The sequence below is a fragment of the Silurus meridionalis genome, chromosome 6 (assembly GCF_014805685.1).
Source record: "Silurus meridionalis isolate SWU-2019-XX chromosome 6, ASM1480568v1, whole genome shotgun sequence".
NCBI lineage: Eukaryota > Metazoa > Chordata > Actinopteri > Siluriformes > Siluridae > Silurus > Silurus meridionalis.
This window is the reverse complement of record NC_060889.1, coordinates 7761628-7780266: the sequence shown is the minus strand read 5'-3', so window position 1 is coordinate 7780266 and position 18639 is coordinate 7761628. Positions and strand designations below refer to the sequence as shown.

Genomic DNA, 18639 nt, shown 5'->3' with positions numbered 1-18639 from the left:
TACTACTGTACAACCACTTGCAGCAGTGGGTGCATGCACGTGACAATATCCGGTAAACACATGAGCTACTTCTGTGATTTAATCACATCTATGAAAGTTTCAATTGCGAAGCATAACTTAAATGTTTGTAAGTCAGGAATAATATTTTGCAGAATCACTGACATACATTTGAATATATTTTTGTCCATGAATATGCATTAAAAAATTTCCAATAGTCAATTCTATTCATTTCATAGCGTTTTTTTTCTGGTTGGGTGTAATTTAGCTTAGAGTTTCTATCCAATCAAATTTTAGCCTTCATATTATGTATTGCCAGGGTCAAATGTACTGTCTGCCATAAGGCCTTCAGAGTCAGCACCCGCAGGCTTTCCTAGCCTAAACTCCATATTGCTTAATGCTGTTGATTGGTTTAAACAGACTTTGACATGTTTACTTGGGCATGCTTACTCGGGAGCCCTCTAGAAGGCGTCCAATCACATCAACATTTTCACATCCTTTGGTTGAATGTTCAGAGAGCGCGCTAGCAACCCGCATCTGCACAAGCTCAAATATATTTGTGTTGATTTAATTGCTGTTTTCTCATTCCAAAATGGCTAGCAGAGGAGAAAAAATAGATTTGGTCCCAGATACACTAGACTTTTAAAGAAAAGATGGACATTGGGAGAAAAGGTCAGCCAAAACAGTTGTTAAGCTCTTTAATGAACCAGCTCTTTAATGAACCAAAAGCCTCTTGACTCTTGATGTATATTTTTGTATTTTTTTCTTTCCTGACAATTTGCATAAAAACACACAACTTGCCTTCATTTCAGATTCCCAGGAAAAGTGCAATGCATGGAGAAAAAATGCAAATGAAATGAGATATTATTTGTTATTTGGGTTTCCTGCTTTACTAATTACATTCATTCTCTTTGTAAGGGATACTTGTCTGTGATGCAGTGCTCTGTTACACTGGGTTTCTGTATAATATTGATGTGTCTCTAGCTATGGCATCATAATGATGGTATTAAGAGGTGGATTGACTCAGGTAGGGCACCACTGAAGGCCAAGGTGTGAAATGCACAGCTCACCATTGAGATTGGTACACTTATTAAACTTCCGAAGTAAGATGAGTCACTTTGGCTGCTTTGCACCCCCAGTTTTTTATGTTGTGCAGCAATCTTAGTTTCATTGGTGTCAAGTCAAGCAGGCATTTATTGTCATTCCAACCATATACATTACAGTACACAATGAAACAAACAAGCACCTTCAGTGCGGAGCAAAGCAGGAAAAACAAGCAGCAGGTTTTTGCTTCAGCATCTTCAGTACAGAGAGTCAGAAGGTTCAAATGGCAATTTACAGAATCACTACAAGGTTAAGGAAGAGAGCCTGCATTTCACCAGGGTTTGTGTGGTGAACTTTGTATTTGCATGTGACAATGTGAAAAACGTATTTGTTTCTATAATGTGTTATAATGATTATAATTTATTTATTGATTATACAGTGTGACAGAGGTCACATTAAAAAAAGAATCAATAAAATGCAGCTCTACAGAAGTCCAGATGTAGATTTGGGTCTCTAATGAACAGAGGTGATGAAAGCATTAACCTCTTAACATTCTGACTAAACATGATTGAGAAACCTTAAGAGGAACCACCCTCAAAAGAAAACCTTTTCTCTTCTGGGTGTCATTACTCTTCTAAAATTGTGCACTATGAAGTATAAGTAGATTAAAAACATGTTTGGTATTGAAATATTTTGAATATGAGTCCAGGAATGAGAACAGAACAATGTTCGAGATTACACCATTCATCATTCAGGTATCCATGTAGGACGTTTTTTACATCAGAAAGGGAGCCAAATTAGACATCTAGACATATTAAGACAAATTAAGCATTTCTGGAGGGTAAGAAGAGACACAACCGTTGAATTATGTCAGGATCTTGGATTTGCATCAGGCAGCAGTGGTGATTTTGACAGAAATAGACAGAACATATTAACTCCCCAAATATCTAACAATATAGGTTAGCAAAACTAAAATGGAGAGCCAGAAGGTACAATTTCTCCATATGAAGATACTAAAATGTAAGCTGTTTTGGTTAATTTGGTCAATGTTCCCCTTCATTGTGTCCATGTGGTAGTAAGTGAATATGTGGCTCTAATGTTAACAATAATTATACAGTTATAATTATAATAATTATATAGTTATAATTATGCAGTTATGCAAAGAGAGTTAAAACAAGAACAAGATAGAGTGAAGACTGAACAAGATAAAGAATAGTGTCTATCATGAAAAAAAGAAAAAAAATCTTATTATTATTAAAGTTTATTATAATAATTTTTTTTTTGTAATTGTAATTACGTTTTTCAGTATTTATTATATATACCAATTTATTAATTTGTCATCTTTAATAACTGTTTCATCCTGGTTATATTTGAGTGAAAAGGTTTCAGCATTGCATCATGCAGTCATATGTGCTCAGTTACAGAACCCCTTAATGGGGTCAAATAATTTTAAACAATGTTTGAAAAAAGAGGAACAAAAAGAGGAACAAATGCGAATGTGCTTATTCTAATAAAGTGCAATTATATTAACTGTATGAATATTCATCTGTCTGGAAATTATATCAATCAGACCAATACACATCACTTACAGATTAAAGCAACGATAATGGTTTGTCTATTGATGCTTTTATTTCCGCATGGGTGAAGTCATTTTTTGCCAATTAGGTTTGTAAAAATTCAGCTGAGAATGAAGCTCTCCCATACAGCTGACATGACGAGCCACAGAGGTGAGTGAGAGTTCCCAAATCGAAGTACCTATTGAGAAATACAACAGGTACCTAAAAGTTGTAGGAGTGCTGGCGTTGTATAATTACATTTTACATCACTTATTTATTTGGAAGAAATACTATATCATACCCAGTGTGACTTGCAATTGAGACAGGATGCAATCCAAACAATCGATTTCTTCATGATGATCTCTCCAGTGCTGGCTCAGATTCAGAATATGCTTCCAAGAGGATGCCCAGCGGGAATTGAAAATGTCTCATAATCCGGTCATCAGCATGAGCCAAAGTGCTTTTTTTTTCTTTAATCAACCTTTTTGCCTACTGGCAATGCTCTAAAAAAAACCTGTTCAGCTTCTCCATTACAAATTTGTTTTGATTAGCCAAAACACACTTATGAAAGGGTGTCAATTAGCTGTGAATTGACTACTTCTTTGTTTCCTATAAATTAATTACATATTTTCCTTATAAATATTCTATGTGGATCACAATGGGTGAATAAAATAATTCCTTCATAATATTTCATTCAATACTTGAATCATGTTACACACGTTTTCAAATGAATATCCATGTATTAATACACACTATAAATGTATATAAACCTCTTCAATTGCCATGAACAGTTTTTACATTCAAGTGTCGAATAGTGAACAGTTGATAACCTGAACATTGATGAAACTGTAATGAATTGACATTCTATCTATTTTTGTAAAGCTGTTTTGGGACAATGTCCATTGTTAAAAGTGCTATACAATGAGACGAGATGAGACGGGAATGGAACGTGTGTTCAACATTCCCTATGCATTAGCCACAAAAATATTTCACAGTGCCACATAGGATATACTAAGGCTTCTTGGCAAAATATACTGTGTAAAAGTCATGTGAATTATCTGCTATTACTCTATGAAAATTTTATACGAGACATTTTAACTAATAAGACTGCATCTTCATGTTTATGTGAAAATTCCAGCAAGCATTGCACAGCTTAAGGAGATGCTGCTTTGGCATAATAATAGACCACTTAACATGGAAATATATCTATGCATTTGGACAAGTGCTTGTCAATGTCCACAATAAATTATGATATACAGAATATAAGGGAAGGCAATACCAAGCAGCATGTACAGTATCTCACAGGTTGTTGCTGGGATCCTCTTCCACTCCTGCTATAATGACATCACAGAGCTGCTGAATGTTAGATACATGGCACTTCTCCAGCTTCTGCACCACAGGTGCTCAATAGGGTTCAGGTTTGGATACATACTTGGCCACTCCATCACCTTCACCTTCAGCTTCCTCAGCAAGACAGTTCACATCTTGGCAATCTGAAGCGAGGGCGTCATGTTCTGCTTTAGAATGTCAAAATACATGTTTGAATCCATGTTTCCCTCAACGAACCACAGCTCCCCAGTACCAGCAGCACTTATGCAGCCCCAGACCATGATGCTGCCACCACCATGCTTGACTGTAGGCAAGACACAATTTTCTTGGTATTCCTAGCTAGTGCGGTACCACACATGCTAGACACTATCTGAGTCAAACAAGTTTATCTTATTCTCATCAGACTACAGGACATGGTTCCAGTCATTTATGCTCTTGGACAGGTCGTCTTCAGCAAACTGTTTGCAGGTTTTCTTGTAAGCCATCTTCAGAAGAGGTTACCTTCTGGGATGACAGCCATACAAACTGACTTGTTGGAGTGTGTGGTGTATGGTTTAAACACTGACAAGCAGATTTTCTGCTTCTGCAACCTCTAAAGCAATGCTGGCTGCACTCATGCGCTTGTTTTTTAAGCCAGCCTCTGCACCTGGCGCACAGCATGAGGACTCAACTTCTCTGATGGACCTTTTCCAGGCCTGTTCCGAGTGAAACCCGTATGGGAAAACCTCGGTATGACCCCGACCACTGTACTGTAACTCAGTTTCGGGGTGTTACTGATCTTCTTATAGCTTTGGCCATTTTTGTGGAGAGCAACAATTAAAATTGTTAAATCCTCAGAGATTCTTTACCATGAGGTGAATATTGAACATCCAGTGGTCAGTATGAGAGACTTGTACTCAAAGCACCCAACTTTTAACTGCTCTAATACAAGATGAATAGGACATGTCATACAGCAGTTATCACTTAGGGTGCATTCACTATTGTTGCTGGCTTTTTTGACAATATTAGCTGTATGTTGAGTTATTTTAGAGGACACTAAATATGTACTGCTATACAAACGGTACATCGATTTCTCTAAAATATATCCAAGTTTCATTTTTATAGTATTGTCACTTGAAAAGATCTACTAAATGGTTGCTGAAATGTGAGGGGTGCACTCACTTTTGTGTGATACTGTAGGTTTAAAGGTTTTTCACATTCAGTATTCACATACTGCTCAGACAAAAAAAAAAAAGATAAATACACTGTGGACAGGGTAAAGCTGGGCTGCTCAGGTGAAATGCCCCACTTTGGTAAGCAGCCAGTGAAATATTTGGCAGGTTTTACTTAAAATGCATACTGGGCATTTTATTTAGCAGAGTCAGATAAAAAAGTCAATCCTTGAGAAGGACTGCTTGTCCATGCTATCATTAGTGTTGGCACCCTGAATAAAAATAAGCCAAAACAATTTCCATAATAAACAATAAAATAATGTCAATATTGCACACAGATATTTAAAAAACTACTTACTACTGGTAAAAAAAAACTACTGGTGACTTTTTGCTCCAAAACATTCATAGCCCTGTGGTAAAGCTGTATGTACCTGTGTGAATCACTGTGTGTTTGTGGTTGGTTTAGATTTCTTCTACTTTTTAGCTATAGGATTGGAGACTTAGACTGTATCCCAGTGGTTCCAGGATAACAAGCGTATATTTTAGTCCCCTGTGGTCCTCTGCACACTGCTAACAATAGAGAACAATGAAGTGTCAGAGATTTTCCAGCAATTCCTCACAATGTGACACCAAATTATACCAGAGTAACAGTGAGATCAGATTCTGTTCCTCCTCATATTTTATTTCAATACTATCCAGATGACAGGCAACTGGATCACAACCAGTTTTGATTGCTACAGATAGCTTTTGGTGTCTAAATACAATGTTTGTGAGTCTAATTAATAACTTGATATGCTTTCCTGAACAATCTGTATTAGTAATATATGATTGGTTGAAAATAACACCTGGTAGTTCATATGGAAACACATTAATTTGAAAATATTGTTTACAAACAGTCAAATCATTCCACTATCTGTTTAATGAATGGATAAACGACTTGTAAAAGTCAATCGAATCAAATTGGGAACTAATAGAAACGGGGTCTTTTATAGTTACTAAAGCATATTTACAATGATGTGCTTACATGAAGTATCTTTGACTCGGTTGTGTAGCCATATGGGTTGGATGGCTTTTCCTCACTAAATGGCAATTAAAGTTTGAAGCAACAACAACAAAACATTTTAGATTGCATTAAATGCAGAAAATGTATAAATGAGTCATAATCCAATACAATTTGCTAACAGGATTTCACACTCAAGTACAAATTAATGGAAGCGGTAGCCTGCTTTGAGTAACCTATTAAGAGAGTTCAATGATTTCCACTAAAACACCTTAAAACCTTCAGCTGTTAATCGTTAAAACCAATACAAAATCGTTTCCATTACACAGTGTGTTTGTGAACATCATTAAATTATCATGCAACCAATGAAATCAATTTAAAACATTGTGGAATCTGTTTTATGTTATCCTAATTGATTACAGTGGATATACCAACATGTAATATACTGTACAAGTTGCCAAAACTTATTTTGTTTCTCAATAATATCAACTAGGCATAACATGCCTTCATTAAATGGCAAACGAAATGACCAGTAGAGACCCACAAAGACCATTAGCGTTTCGGTAAAGACAATACGATTCTCATTCTAATCAATAAATCCATTACAAATTCTACAAGGGTTTCTATTTTATTTGACTTCAGGAGCAGCGTGAGCTTTGTGAACTGGTATCAATGAGAAAATAAACTTGCGGGAAGAATTTTCAGAAGACTTTTAATAACCAATTAGTGAATAAGCTTGTATGCTCATTTGCTAACACAGTAAATGATTTGAAGTCAAAGTCAGTTCAGGAGCTGAATAATGCAAAGCAATACATTTCTTTCAGCTGTTATCAGCTATCATAAGAAGACAGAGTAATTAGCTCCATATTTTGAACATAAAACACTTATTTTTTCTCTCAAGTCCACAATCATGTTGAGTAAAATTTCAAATACATCATCCTTTAAACTATACTTATACAAATGTATTGAAAAGCACAAATGGTGCTAGGACGTTCACCAAGAGGATTCTCTAAAAGAAAAAATCAAATATAATTCTTAATACAATGTTAAGAATTAAGCAAAGCTAACAGTTGATATTGTGATTTGTGGTGAGAGTAGGCAGCAGGTTGAGAAGAGCCTGGAGAGGTGGAGGTACACACTGGAGAGAAGGGGAATGAAAGTCAGTAGGAGTAAGACAAAGTACATATGTGTGAATGAGAGGGAGGACAGTGGAGTGGTGCGGTTGCAGGGAGAAGAGGTGGAGAAGGTGGAGGAGTTCAGGTACCTGTGATCAACAGTGCAAAGTAATGGAGAGTGTGTTAGAGAAGTGAAGAAAAGAGTGCAGGGTAGAGTGGGTGGAGAAGAGTGATAGCCGGAGTGATTTGTGATAGAAGAGTATCTGTAGGAGTGAAAGGGAAAGTTTATAGGACTGTGGTGAGACCTGAGATGTTGTATAGTTTAGAGACAATGGCATTGAGTAAAAGACAGGAGGTGGAGCTGGAGGTGCAGAACTGAAGATGTTGAGGTTTTCGTTGGGAGTGATGAGGATGGACAGGATTAGAAATGAGTTTATTACAGGGACAGCGCATGTAGGACGTTTTGGGACAAGGTGAGGGAGGTGAAATTGAGATGGATTGGACATGTGCAGAGGAGAGACATGGGATATATCGGTAGAAGAATGCTGAGGATGGAGCCACCAGGAAGAAGGAAAAGAGGAAGACCAAGGAGCAGGTTTATGGATGTGGTGAGGGAAGACATGCAGTTAGTTGGTTTGAAAGAGGCAGATGTAGAGGACAGGTGGGTATGGAGACGGATGATCCGCTGTGGCGACCCCTAATGGGAGAAGCCGAAAGAAGTAGAAGAAGAAAAGCTAACAGTATTGCATGAAGAAACTTTGGGGTCATTTCATTCACTCTGCTGCCATCTAGTGGTAACTAGGAGATAATACCACAATAAAGGGGTAAATACTCACAATTTTCTGCTAAACATATGATAAAACACCAAGTATTTTTTTTATTTATCATGTGGATAATATCAACGCTAACTGTAATAGTCCGGCATATCTCTTTCTCATGGGTATGTATTTTAAAGAAGTCAAAGATTGCATTTGCGTGACTGAGCAAATTTTGAATCACCTGACAAGCCTAGAGATTTGTATATATATATATATATATATATATATTATATATAAGGTATGTATGCAAACATTGTTGATTTTCTACATTTATATTTATTATTAACTATTATTATTATTATTAAAATAAACATTTTGACACGACATGAAAGCATCGACTATGGGTTGTACTAGGGTGCGATGGCATAATCAATAGCATAGTCTCATGCAAAATAAACATGCAAAGACGTCATTCACTACTTTTACTCCAGCAATCTTTGCATTTTATCTTTAAAATTTAATTATTTTGTACCTGGTAGGCAGTACAGTTTGGACCTTATAGAATTAATTTGTAATGATTCACTATAAAACACAATCACGAGCTGGAGTATGGGGCAGTGTGAATCAAAATTAATACACATCAGTTATATTAATCATAGTACTCATACAGAACGCAGCATTAAGTACAAGGATGTGCAGGAATACAATCATATATTTAATACATTGAAGTACCAGTGATTCATCCTGACGCCCTACCTCTGGATGAAGTTCTTTAATTTAATTGGAGACCACTCTGTGCAGCTGAGGGTCGTTCCACATGAACAGCCTGAAGATCCATGAAGTTACAATGCAACTCAAGCACTATGAGAATAGCTTAGGACTGCAGTTTGCATTTAATCACCCATTACTGAACAGTACACCTCAACAATAATGGATCTATAGTGAATGGACATTCCAGATGAGGATGGGTTCCTCTGTGGGTTCCTTTGTGGGATGGTCTTATAGGTGTTAAGCTTATACTGTAAATTCAAAAGTTTCTCTGTAAAGCTGCTTGGGGACAATGACCATCTTGTGCTCTACAAATAATTACATTTCTAGATTTAGTAAGAAGTTTAGAACCTTATGTTTAGTACATGTTGGCATGATCAAATACAGACTTGATTATAGACAATGAGAAAAAAAATTATAAAAGATGGACATCACTACAAGTTTGATGTATTTATTTGTTCGAGGACCATTTATGAAAGTCAACAGCATCCACTTTTACATTTCAAAACAATGGAAATCACCACAGGAACATAAACACAAAATCACTGGATGCCTGGTCTAGAGAGAATCAAGAATTACAGACAGTTCGGTAAAGATGTGGACACGCCGCGTCAGCAAAGAAAAGTGGCCACGTTGCTAAAGTGGCCTTCTTTACCTCCAGAGAACTCAGAGAGATGACATTGAGATAAAGTACTGGAATGCTTGGAATTAAATGTGTATACACCGAATGACATTAGGGATCTTTAATTAAATTTCTTTTTGTAAAAGATTGTTTTCTCCAGCATGATATAAAAAAAAAAATCTCTGTATGAGCTGAATGAGATATTTTGGAGCAGTAAATTTACTAAAGTTCAAGTGCTTTGTATTGCATGAACCAGGACTACAGAGATACATCATTACGGAAATAAACGAAAGAAACGCACAGAAATGATACAATCAAGAGCTGTAACTGCATGCGACATTTTCACCATCTAAACAGACCGATTAAAGCTACCTCAAACTATTGTACTGCAACACAAAATCCGTTGCAGGAGAAATGTATTTTTCAGGCGTACCTACAGAGAGTAGCTGCCTGAAAAAATGTATTTGAATAGGGAGCTTTAAAAAGTTACCGGTGTATCTCAGTAGTCTACAGTAAACAAACACACGCGCGAAAAATAAATCCACATACAGTAGAAGAAATATGGAATGCTAAATCTCCTCATGCCTCACATTGTTTTAAGATATTCTTACAAAATCCTCTTATTCTGAACCTGTGGGTGGCGCCAAAGCAAATACAAACAATACTAGTCATTAAATTAGCTGCATTTGTCCATCAGCTGGGGAATAACGATAGATTAGCTGTGCCTGTTAATGCACATGAATGAACGTGACACGTAAAAATGTACGATATTGAGAGTGCCCAGAACTGTCCTGTCTACAGGATTGACACTAGAAACGCATCTCCATACCATGGAATAATAAACACTTCAGACAGCCATACCACATACAAAGAACATTAGTTCACTTTTTTTTTCTTTTGTGTTTACAGAACAGCAAATCACAGCAAGCTACACAGCCCTAGAGAAGGTCCAAACTTTCACCACAGTACCACATAATCTTTGAGGAAGTTTAGATGTCTGAAGTCCGGTCTTGATTTAATTCTACTCTACAGAATAGTCTATCTACTTATATTTATATATGTATATTCTTTACACATGTATTCATAACATTTCAAATAAAATAACTTCTATTAGTCAACACAACTCTCATACATCGTATACTTATAATAGGGCCATTTCCTCCTCTGAGGGTCACTTGTGTGAAACGTGTCTTAAAAGATCTGTGTTTGACTTGTCGACATGCATTCCTTTAAGACAAACCTGGTGCAAATGTTTCACTCTCCGGTAAACGACGATTAAAACCAGACACACGGAAGAAAAAAAAAAGGAAGAAAAAGCAATACATTTAAATAATTTACTATGTATTTACATAGTCAAGCTGCGTATCCGACGCAGCGTCGTTCTTCTTTGTTGTTTGTCTCGCTGACGGCGTGTTCTCTAATCTCCCATTTTTACTTTCGACGTCTGAAAACAGATGAGAAAAAAAAAAATCCCAGACAATATTAATATTCAAGAAAGTAAGTGTTAGAAGAAATTTAGTTTAACAACTGCACCTGTGGGGTAAAGCAGATGAAATGTGATACAAATTCACATTGTAGACTGTGTCCCAATACACACACATACACACTTATACACACTTTTCTAGGAATTAAATATAAATATAAAAAAAAAACCCTCTTTCGGCTTCTCCCATGAGGGGTCACCACAGCGGATCATCCGTATTCATGATCCGCATGTTTTTTCACTGGATGCCCTTCCTAACACAACCCTCCCCATTTATCCGGACTTGGGCACGTTTACTGGTTTGGGAAGCACTGCTCCCTACAGGTGAATTTCGGTACAGCAGCATATGAAATACCAAATTCAGCAAAATTATGATCATTGTACCATTTGAAATATAACATATACCTGTATACTGCGCATCCCTAATACAAATTGAACATGTCCAATCCATCTACAGGGGGTGACTAATAAATTATGATTACACCGCATATAAATTGTTTGGTGTGGAAAGAGAGAACCAATTTAATGAAAAATCAGAAAACTTCACATTAGCTGTTACCTATATTGGATGTGTCAAATGTTATCACAACAAACCCACTTTAACCCACTTTAGTTTCCTCCAGTAACATCCAAACAAGCATTATTGGTGATATGTAAACAAATCTGATCATACAATTCCCCTAAGTTGCATAAAATAATTGGAAGTCGACCAATTGCTGGCACCATCAGCAAAAAAATGTATACTAAAATTGATCAATTGATTTTTCACGCTTCCATGTCTGCTGTCATTACGAGAGCGACATCTAGAGGAAAATCACTGACACCACGTGCTCTTTGTGCGGGATTAAATGTATTATTTATAATTTATTATTTATATAAATTAATATATTCATATTTATTTAATTCTGCACATTTTCATGATTAAGCACTTTTTTTAATCCAGTAGCTTAACACTAAGTATATAAAAAAAAAAAAAAAAAAAGTATTTTAGTAAACCTCAACGATGATGGAACTGTAACGAATAGACATTCGGTGCCACCCAGATGAGGATGGGTTCCCTTTGAGTCTGGTTTCTCTCATGGTTTCTTCATCATACCATCTCAGGGAGATGCCATGTCACCTCTGGCTCGTCATTATGAATAAACTTACACATTCCAACGTCATACCCACTTTATCTCTGTAAAGCTGCTTTAAAACAATGTCCACTGTTAAAAGCGCTATTCAAATAAAAATGAATTGTGTACATTCTCAGTTATTAACCAAGATAGTCACACCCAAAACTCAGTTACAGAAAATAAAATGCCACTCAGAATGTTGCAACAGGAAAAAAAGGAACATGAGGATTAGAACAACTTCCTCTTTCTGGAGGCGTGAAAGAAATTTAAGTATCACCATTTTACCTAATGAGTATAAAACATTCTCTTTATAAAGAGAATTATGTGGAAAGATCTACCCACCTGCAAGATGGCTACAATGACTCCAAACAGCCCGATGGCACTGCCAAAGATTTCCACAATCAGAATCTTAACAAAGAGGCTGCCATTCTGGGCATCAGCCAAAGCAGCCCCACTTCCCACGATGCCAACGCAGATGCCACAGAAGAGATTGGAAAAGCCAACAGTGAGGCCTGCCCCGAACATGGAGTAGCCTGGAATAATCACACCATCAAATAATGTTATTCACTTACTGAACAGAATGGAAAGTTCAAATTTCAGAGATGCATGTTAAGTCAAATCTCCTTTCATTTCTGCTGCTTTATACCTGCGTGGTAGTTCTTTGCTCCGATTGTCTCTGGAGTTGTACCGCTGAACATCTAAGTCAGAGGAGAAAGCTTGGAGTGAAAAGATTTTCTCTACAAAACAGCTATGAACAAATTACAGAAATTCTAATGATTCATCCAAATGCATCCATCCATCCATCCATCCATCCATCCATCCATCCATCCATCCATCCATCCATCCATCCATCCATCCATCCATCCATCCATCCATCCATCCATCCATCCATCCATCCATCCATCCATCCATCCATCCATCCATCCATCCATCCATCCATCCATCCATCCATCCATCCATCCATCCATCCATCCATCCATCCCTCACCTCTGCCAAGTTACTTATGACAATTGCCATGATGATCCCATAAATGGCAACAGCTTCACAGAAGATTATACTGTAGAGAAGTAAGAGAGAGAACAATGTCAGTAATATTACAATGAAATTAATAACCCCCCAAACACACACACACACACACACACACACACACACACACACACCTGACAAGATTCTTGGTCTTAATTCTTGGAGCCTTGACACCTCCACCGATGATGCTGGAGCCAGTGATATAAATTCCCCTGCAGGTATGAGAATATACAATATGCTTAATAATAATAATAATAATAATATTTTAAAAAATGCTTATATACACACAGTACATTCTATTTTTTTGTTTATATAGAATGCAAATGGTTTGAGAGCAGCAATAAACCCTCATTTGCTGGACATATAATAATTTTTTTTTTTTTACAATTTTGAAGATCCAAAACAGTTCTTTTTCAGGTTTTGTATGTGTTATTAAGAAAAAACGTTTAATTTATCATCATTTTGGTGTGCTGGACAAAAGTACTAACTGGCCTATTAAATACACAGTATGTGATCTGACAGACTGATTTTTTCCACTGCTAATTCTTGTCTCTACTGCAGCACCTGATGTTTATAGTGGTGTCAGGAGTGCCAGGTGACCTCTGGTTTACAAGCCAGTGATTTTATTACAATGTCCACTGTTAAAAGCGCTATTCAAATAAAAATGAATTGTGTACATTCTCAGTTATTAACCAAGATAGTCACACCCAAAACTCAGTTACAGAAAATAAAATGCCACTCAGAATGTTGCAACAGGAAAAAAAGGAACATGAGGATTAGAACAACTTCCTCTTTCTGGAGGCGTGAAAGAAATTTAAGTATCACCATTTTACCTAATGAGTATAAAACATTCTCTTTATAAAGAGAATTATGTGGAAAGATCTACCCACCTGCAAGATGGCTACAATGACTCCAAACAGCCCGATGGCACTGCCAAAGATTTCCACAATCAGAATCTTAACAAAGAGGCTGCCATTCTGGGCATCAGCCAAAGCAGCCCCACTTCCCACGATGCCAACGCAGATGCCACAGAAGAGATTGAAAAGCCAACAGTGAGGCCTGCCCGAACATGGAGTAGCCTGGAATAATCACACCATCAAATAATGTTATTCACTTACTGAACAGAATGGAAAGTTCAAATTTCAGAGATGCATGTTAAGTCAAATCTCCTTTCATTTCTGCTGCTTTATACCTGCGTGGTAGTTCTTTGCTCCGATTGTCTCTGGAGTTGTACCGCTGAACATCTAAGTCAGAGGAGAAAGCTTGGAGTGAAAAGATTTTCTCTACAAAACAGCTATGAACAAATTACAGAAATTCTAATGATTCATCCAAATGCACATCCATCCATCCATCCATCCATCCATCCATCCATCCATCCATCATCCATCCATCCATCATCCATCCATCCATCCATCCATCCATCCATCCATCCATCCATCCATCCATCCATCCATCCATCCATCCATCCATCCATCCATCCATCCATCCATCCATCATCCATCCATCCATCCATCCATCCATCCTCACCTCTGCTAAGTTACTTATGACAATTGCCATGATGATCCCATAAATGGCAACAGCTTCACAGAAGATTATACTGTAGAGAAGTAAGAGAGAGAACAATGTCAGTAATATTACAATGAAATTAATAACCCCCCAAACACACACACACACACACACACACACACACACCTGACAAGATTCTTGGTCTTAATTCTTGGTAGCCTTGACACCTCCACCGATGATGCTGGAGCCAGTGATATAAATTCCCCTGCAGGTATGAGAATATACAATATGCTTAATAATAATAATAATAATAATATTTTAAAAAATGCTTATATACACACAGTACATTCTATTTTTTTGTTTATATAGAATGCAAATGGTTTGAGAGCAGCAATAAACCCTCATTTGCTGGACATATAATAATTTTTTTTTTTTTACAATTTTGAAGATCCAAAACAGTTCTTTTTCAGGTTTTGTATGTGTTATTAAGAAAAAACGTTTAATTTATCATCATTTTGGTGTGCTGGACAAAAGTACTAACTGGCCTATTAAATACACAGTATGTGATCTGACAGACTGATTTTTTCCACTGCTAATTCTTGTCTCTACTGCAGCACCTGATGTTTATAGTGGTGTCAGGAGTGCCAGGTGACCTCTGGTTTACAAGCCAGTGATTTTTATTACATTTTGTTTTGTTTTTTTACATAAATTTTCAAAAGGCATTCAGATTAGCACAAATATGGACATTTCAACTTTTTCCACATCGTAAAATTCCCCAATGCCTTCAGTGTGAACGGCTCTCTTGTGAAAGAGGGAGAAAAGAGGAAATAGCATGAGCTCTTACCAGGCTGCTCCAACCACAGACAGAGAGATCGCCAGGCCGATTCCAAGGTTGGCCCACATATACGGAGACGTCTCTGTTAAAAACCTACCAGAAGATAAATAAATATAGATTAGATAAGATATAAATTCCAAATTATAATGCTGTATACATATAAATAACATCCAACTTCTAGCCTTTATTTTTTACATATACATTACAGCACAGTGAAATTCTTTTCTTCCCATAACCCATCTTATGTCAAAGGTCAGAGCGCAGGGTCAGATATGATATAGTGCCCCTGGAGTACAGAGGGTTAAGGGCCTCGCTCAAGAGCCAAAGCGTGGTAGCTTGGCGATACAGTGGGCTTGAAAGCCCAACCTTTGGATCAGTAACCCAGCACCGTAACCACCTTAAGCACTCATATTGTTTGGGGAAATTTATCTATTTACACTCACCATGCCACGTCGAACCTGAATCCGAGGTCAAAGATTGTATAGCAGAGTCCTGATGAGAAACAAGAAACATGAATTATTCAAAACTAAATCGGAGAGAGAGAAAAAAACAAAAAAAAAAAGCACCCAAAGCTAGTCAGCTAAAGCAGGCGGGAAGTTTCACGCTAATAAAATCCTACCGATACGTCTTTCTGCGTTCACATTAGCAACCGCATAAACAAAGTTTAATATATTTAACTTGATTAATGAACATTTTCCACGAAGAGAAAGGGGGCTGCGACAAAGTGTGTGTTCCATGGAGGATGTGTGAAACTCACACTCACATGAGAATCCTTCCTTCCTCATTCACAAGTTACAAATACTCTGAAGACATCAGATGCTTCAACAGCTACAAATAACTAATGAATACAAAGTACTTCATTATAACCAACCACACAATGTGTGCTAGGGAGTTGCATATAATCCCATATACCAACATTTTGAACATTATATTATACATATTAATTACATGAAACCCTAAATATATTTCGCATCGTTGTACATCTACGGCTTCATGACTCCCAGGTTTTATTCTGGTAACGTTCTGTATAAATTTTCTCTACAGATTTAAAAAAAAAAATATGCTGCTAGATGGAGTGGCTACTCGAAATTGACCCTAGGTGTGAATAAAAGTGTCATAAGAGGACTGGTGTCTCACTATTCCCAACCCGTCACCCACTATTCACAGGACAGACTTCAGATCCATTAACACCCTGTTCAGGATACAGTGGTTATGGAAAATGAATGAAGGAATGACAGTTTCAGTATATAACACAACTGCCTTGTTTGTAAAACCACTATTTTATTTGATATTATGGAGCTTCTGACTATACAGGCTGAATAATGAATCTATGACTCATAACAAAAAATCGCGAGGTTTTGACTCTTTTTTTGATGGTTCCTTTTTCAAAAGGAATTGTACATGTACTGTTCTGTAAAAACAACAAAAATTGCGAATAACTTCTCATAAATGTTTTATTTACTACTTTAAATGAATAATAAAATAGTTTTTCAAACATTTATGTAATTTATTAGTACAAACTGTTTTGAAATCCGAACTTTTGAGCCTCTCGCGGCTTCTCGCAAACCATTCGATTTTTTTCTCATGAGTTCCTCGTGAGAACTCGCGGGTATCGAGGTTCCACTGTATATGCGTTACAGTGTATATAAACAGTTTAAGTATCTCAGTATATTTCCAAACATTTCGAGCAAGAAAATATCGGTATGTTTAAAATGGAATATCGGAAGTTCATGTCTCCCAGAGTAAAATAGGTTTTCAACGAATGTCGTTTTCACGACACTGGATGGTGGATCTGAGGTCTGTTTTGGGAATAGTGGGTGCAAAGCAGAAACTCCAGTCCTTTGGGGGAAACTTTTATTCACACTAAGGGGCAATTTCGTGTGGAGCGTTTTAAAGGAAAACTTCCTTTGGATTTCGTGAATCCAAAGGAAAAAAAAAGGGCATTTGCGGAAAATATTGTTTTAGACAGTATAAAAAAAAAAGCATTTGAAAAAAATCACTTTCCACACACATCATATCTTCTCTGGATTCCCCAAAACATGCCAGAAGATCGAAACTGACTTTCGGTGTGAAAGAACGTCCTTGCACCCACTATTCCCAGATCCGTCATCACCATGACCAAGATACAGACTCTCAGATTATCAACTTAAATATATAACAGTAGATTTCAGCACATTACTGCTGTGTGTGCAAAACCACTACTTTATTTAATAATGTGCATCATTTCTGACTATAGGCAGATTGAATTACTTGATAAACTGATGTAGGATAAATATATTATATGAATAAACAATTTAAACATCTCTATGATAATTTGAGCAAGTATAATATATATATATATATACACACACACAAAAGGAAAAACAGGAAGTTCAGTCTCATGTTGAGGAAATATTGACTGTAAACCCTGAAAATGTGTGTCTGAAAAATAAATTTTTATATATAAAATGCTCTTGTTTTTAGACATTTAAGACCGTGACCCGGTCAGTTTGTGGAAATAATGAAAACAAAACCCTATCCAACGCTACCAATAAGGCGGCCGCCGCTAACTAGCCGTTAAGCTATGTGCTAGGTAGCAACACATCAAGTATCTCAAGAGATCTATTATAAAATCTAATAATCACACCGATATTAATTGTTTTTATTCAGCCGTATCTCTATTACGATGAAGCCTTCATGCACGGTGTGACAGATGACAGTAGCTCGACTAGCATTTCCACAGGCTAGCTGCAAAGATTAGCAATGCTAATGCTAATGCTAACCGTATAGGACTGAACACATCTGAAATAGAAAGCTGTAGTGTCGAGGGTCTTACTAACACACGCTTTCACGACATTTACCCGATAAAATTACTGGCAGCACGAGGAAATGGAAAGACGAACAGGAATATCGGTGCATTCTGAACATACCGACGATGAGGATGGTGCTCCAGAAGGCCAAAGTGACCCCGGTGTAGAGAATTGCGTGGCCGTTCATCATCCACTCGACCAAAAGCGCCAGGTTTGCGACCTAAAACGTGCGTCCGAGGATAAATCCACTGCCGATCGTGGCAAAGAAGAGCTTTTAGATTAAAATCGACACGAGAGATGCGGCTCCTTTTCCTAGCGCTAAACCGGAGGAGCCTGACAGTCCTGCAGCCATGCAGAGAGGAAGCGAAGATCAGCTGATCATGTGATTAGCACCACTGTAGCACGTGACTCATGTTCATACGGAAGACGCGCGTGCGCTAAGATGGGTAATGTGTGTTTCACCATGTTGGAATATCCAACCAGACAGATAGACAGGCAGACAGACAGACAGACAGTTAGGCAGGTAGACAGGTAGACAGGCAGAT

General features: G+C 37.2%; 1 protein-coding gene across 1 annotated transcript; it reads right to left on the bottom strand.

Moving 5' to 3' along the window:
- Positions 1 to 13623: 13623 nt before the first annotated feature.
- Positions 13624 to 18308, bottom strand: atp6v0b (ATPase H+ transporting V0 subunit b). The gene is given in 9 exon segments (XM_046852428.1): positions 13624 to 14005; positions 14007 to 14043; positions 14157 to 14208; positions 14492 to 14561; positions 14657 to 14685; positions 14687 to 14735; positions 15315 to 15398; positions 15749 to 15797; positions 18215 to 18308. Coding segments are annotated over 9 exon segments (648 nt in total). The 5' UTR covers positions 18285 to 18308; the 3' UTR covers positions 13624 to 13797.
- Positions 18309 to 18639: the final 331 nt, after the last annotated feature.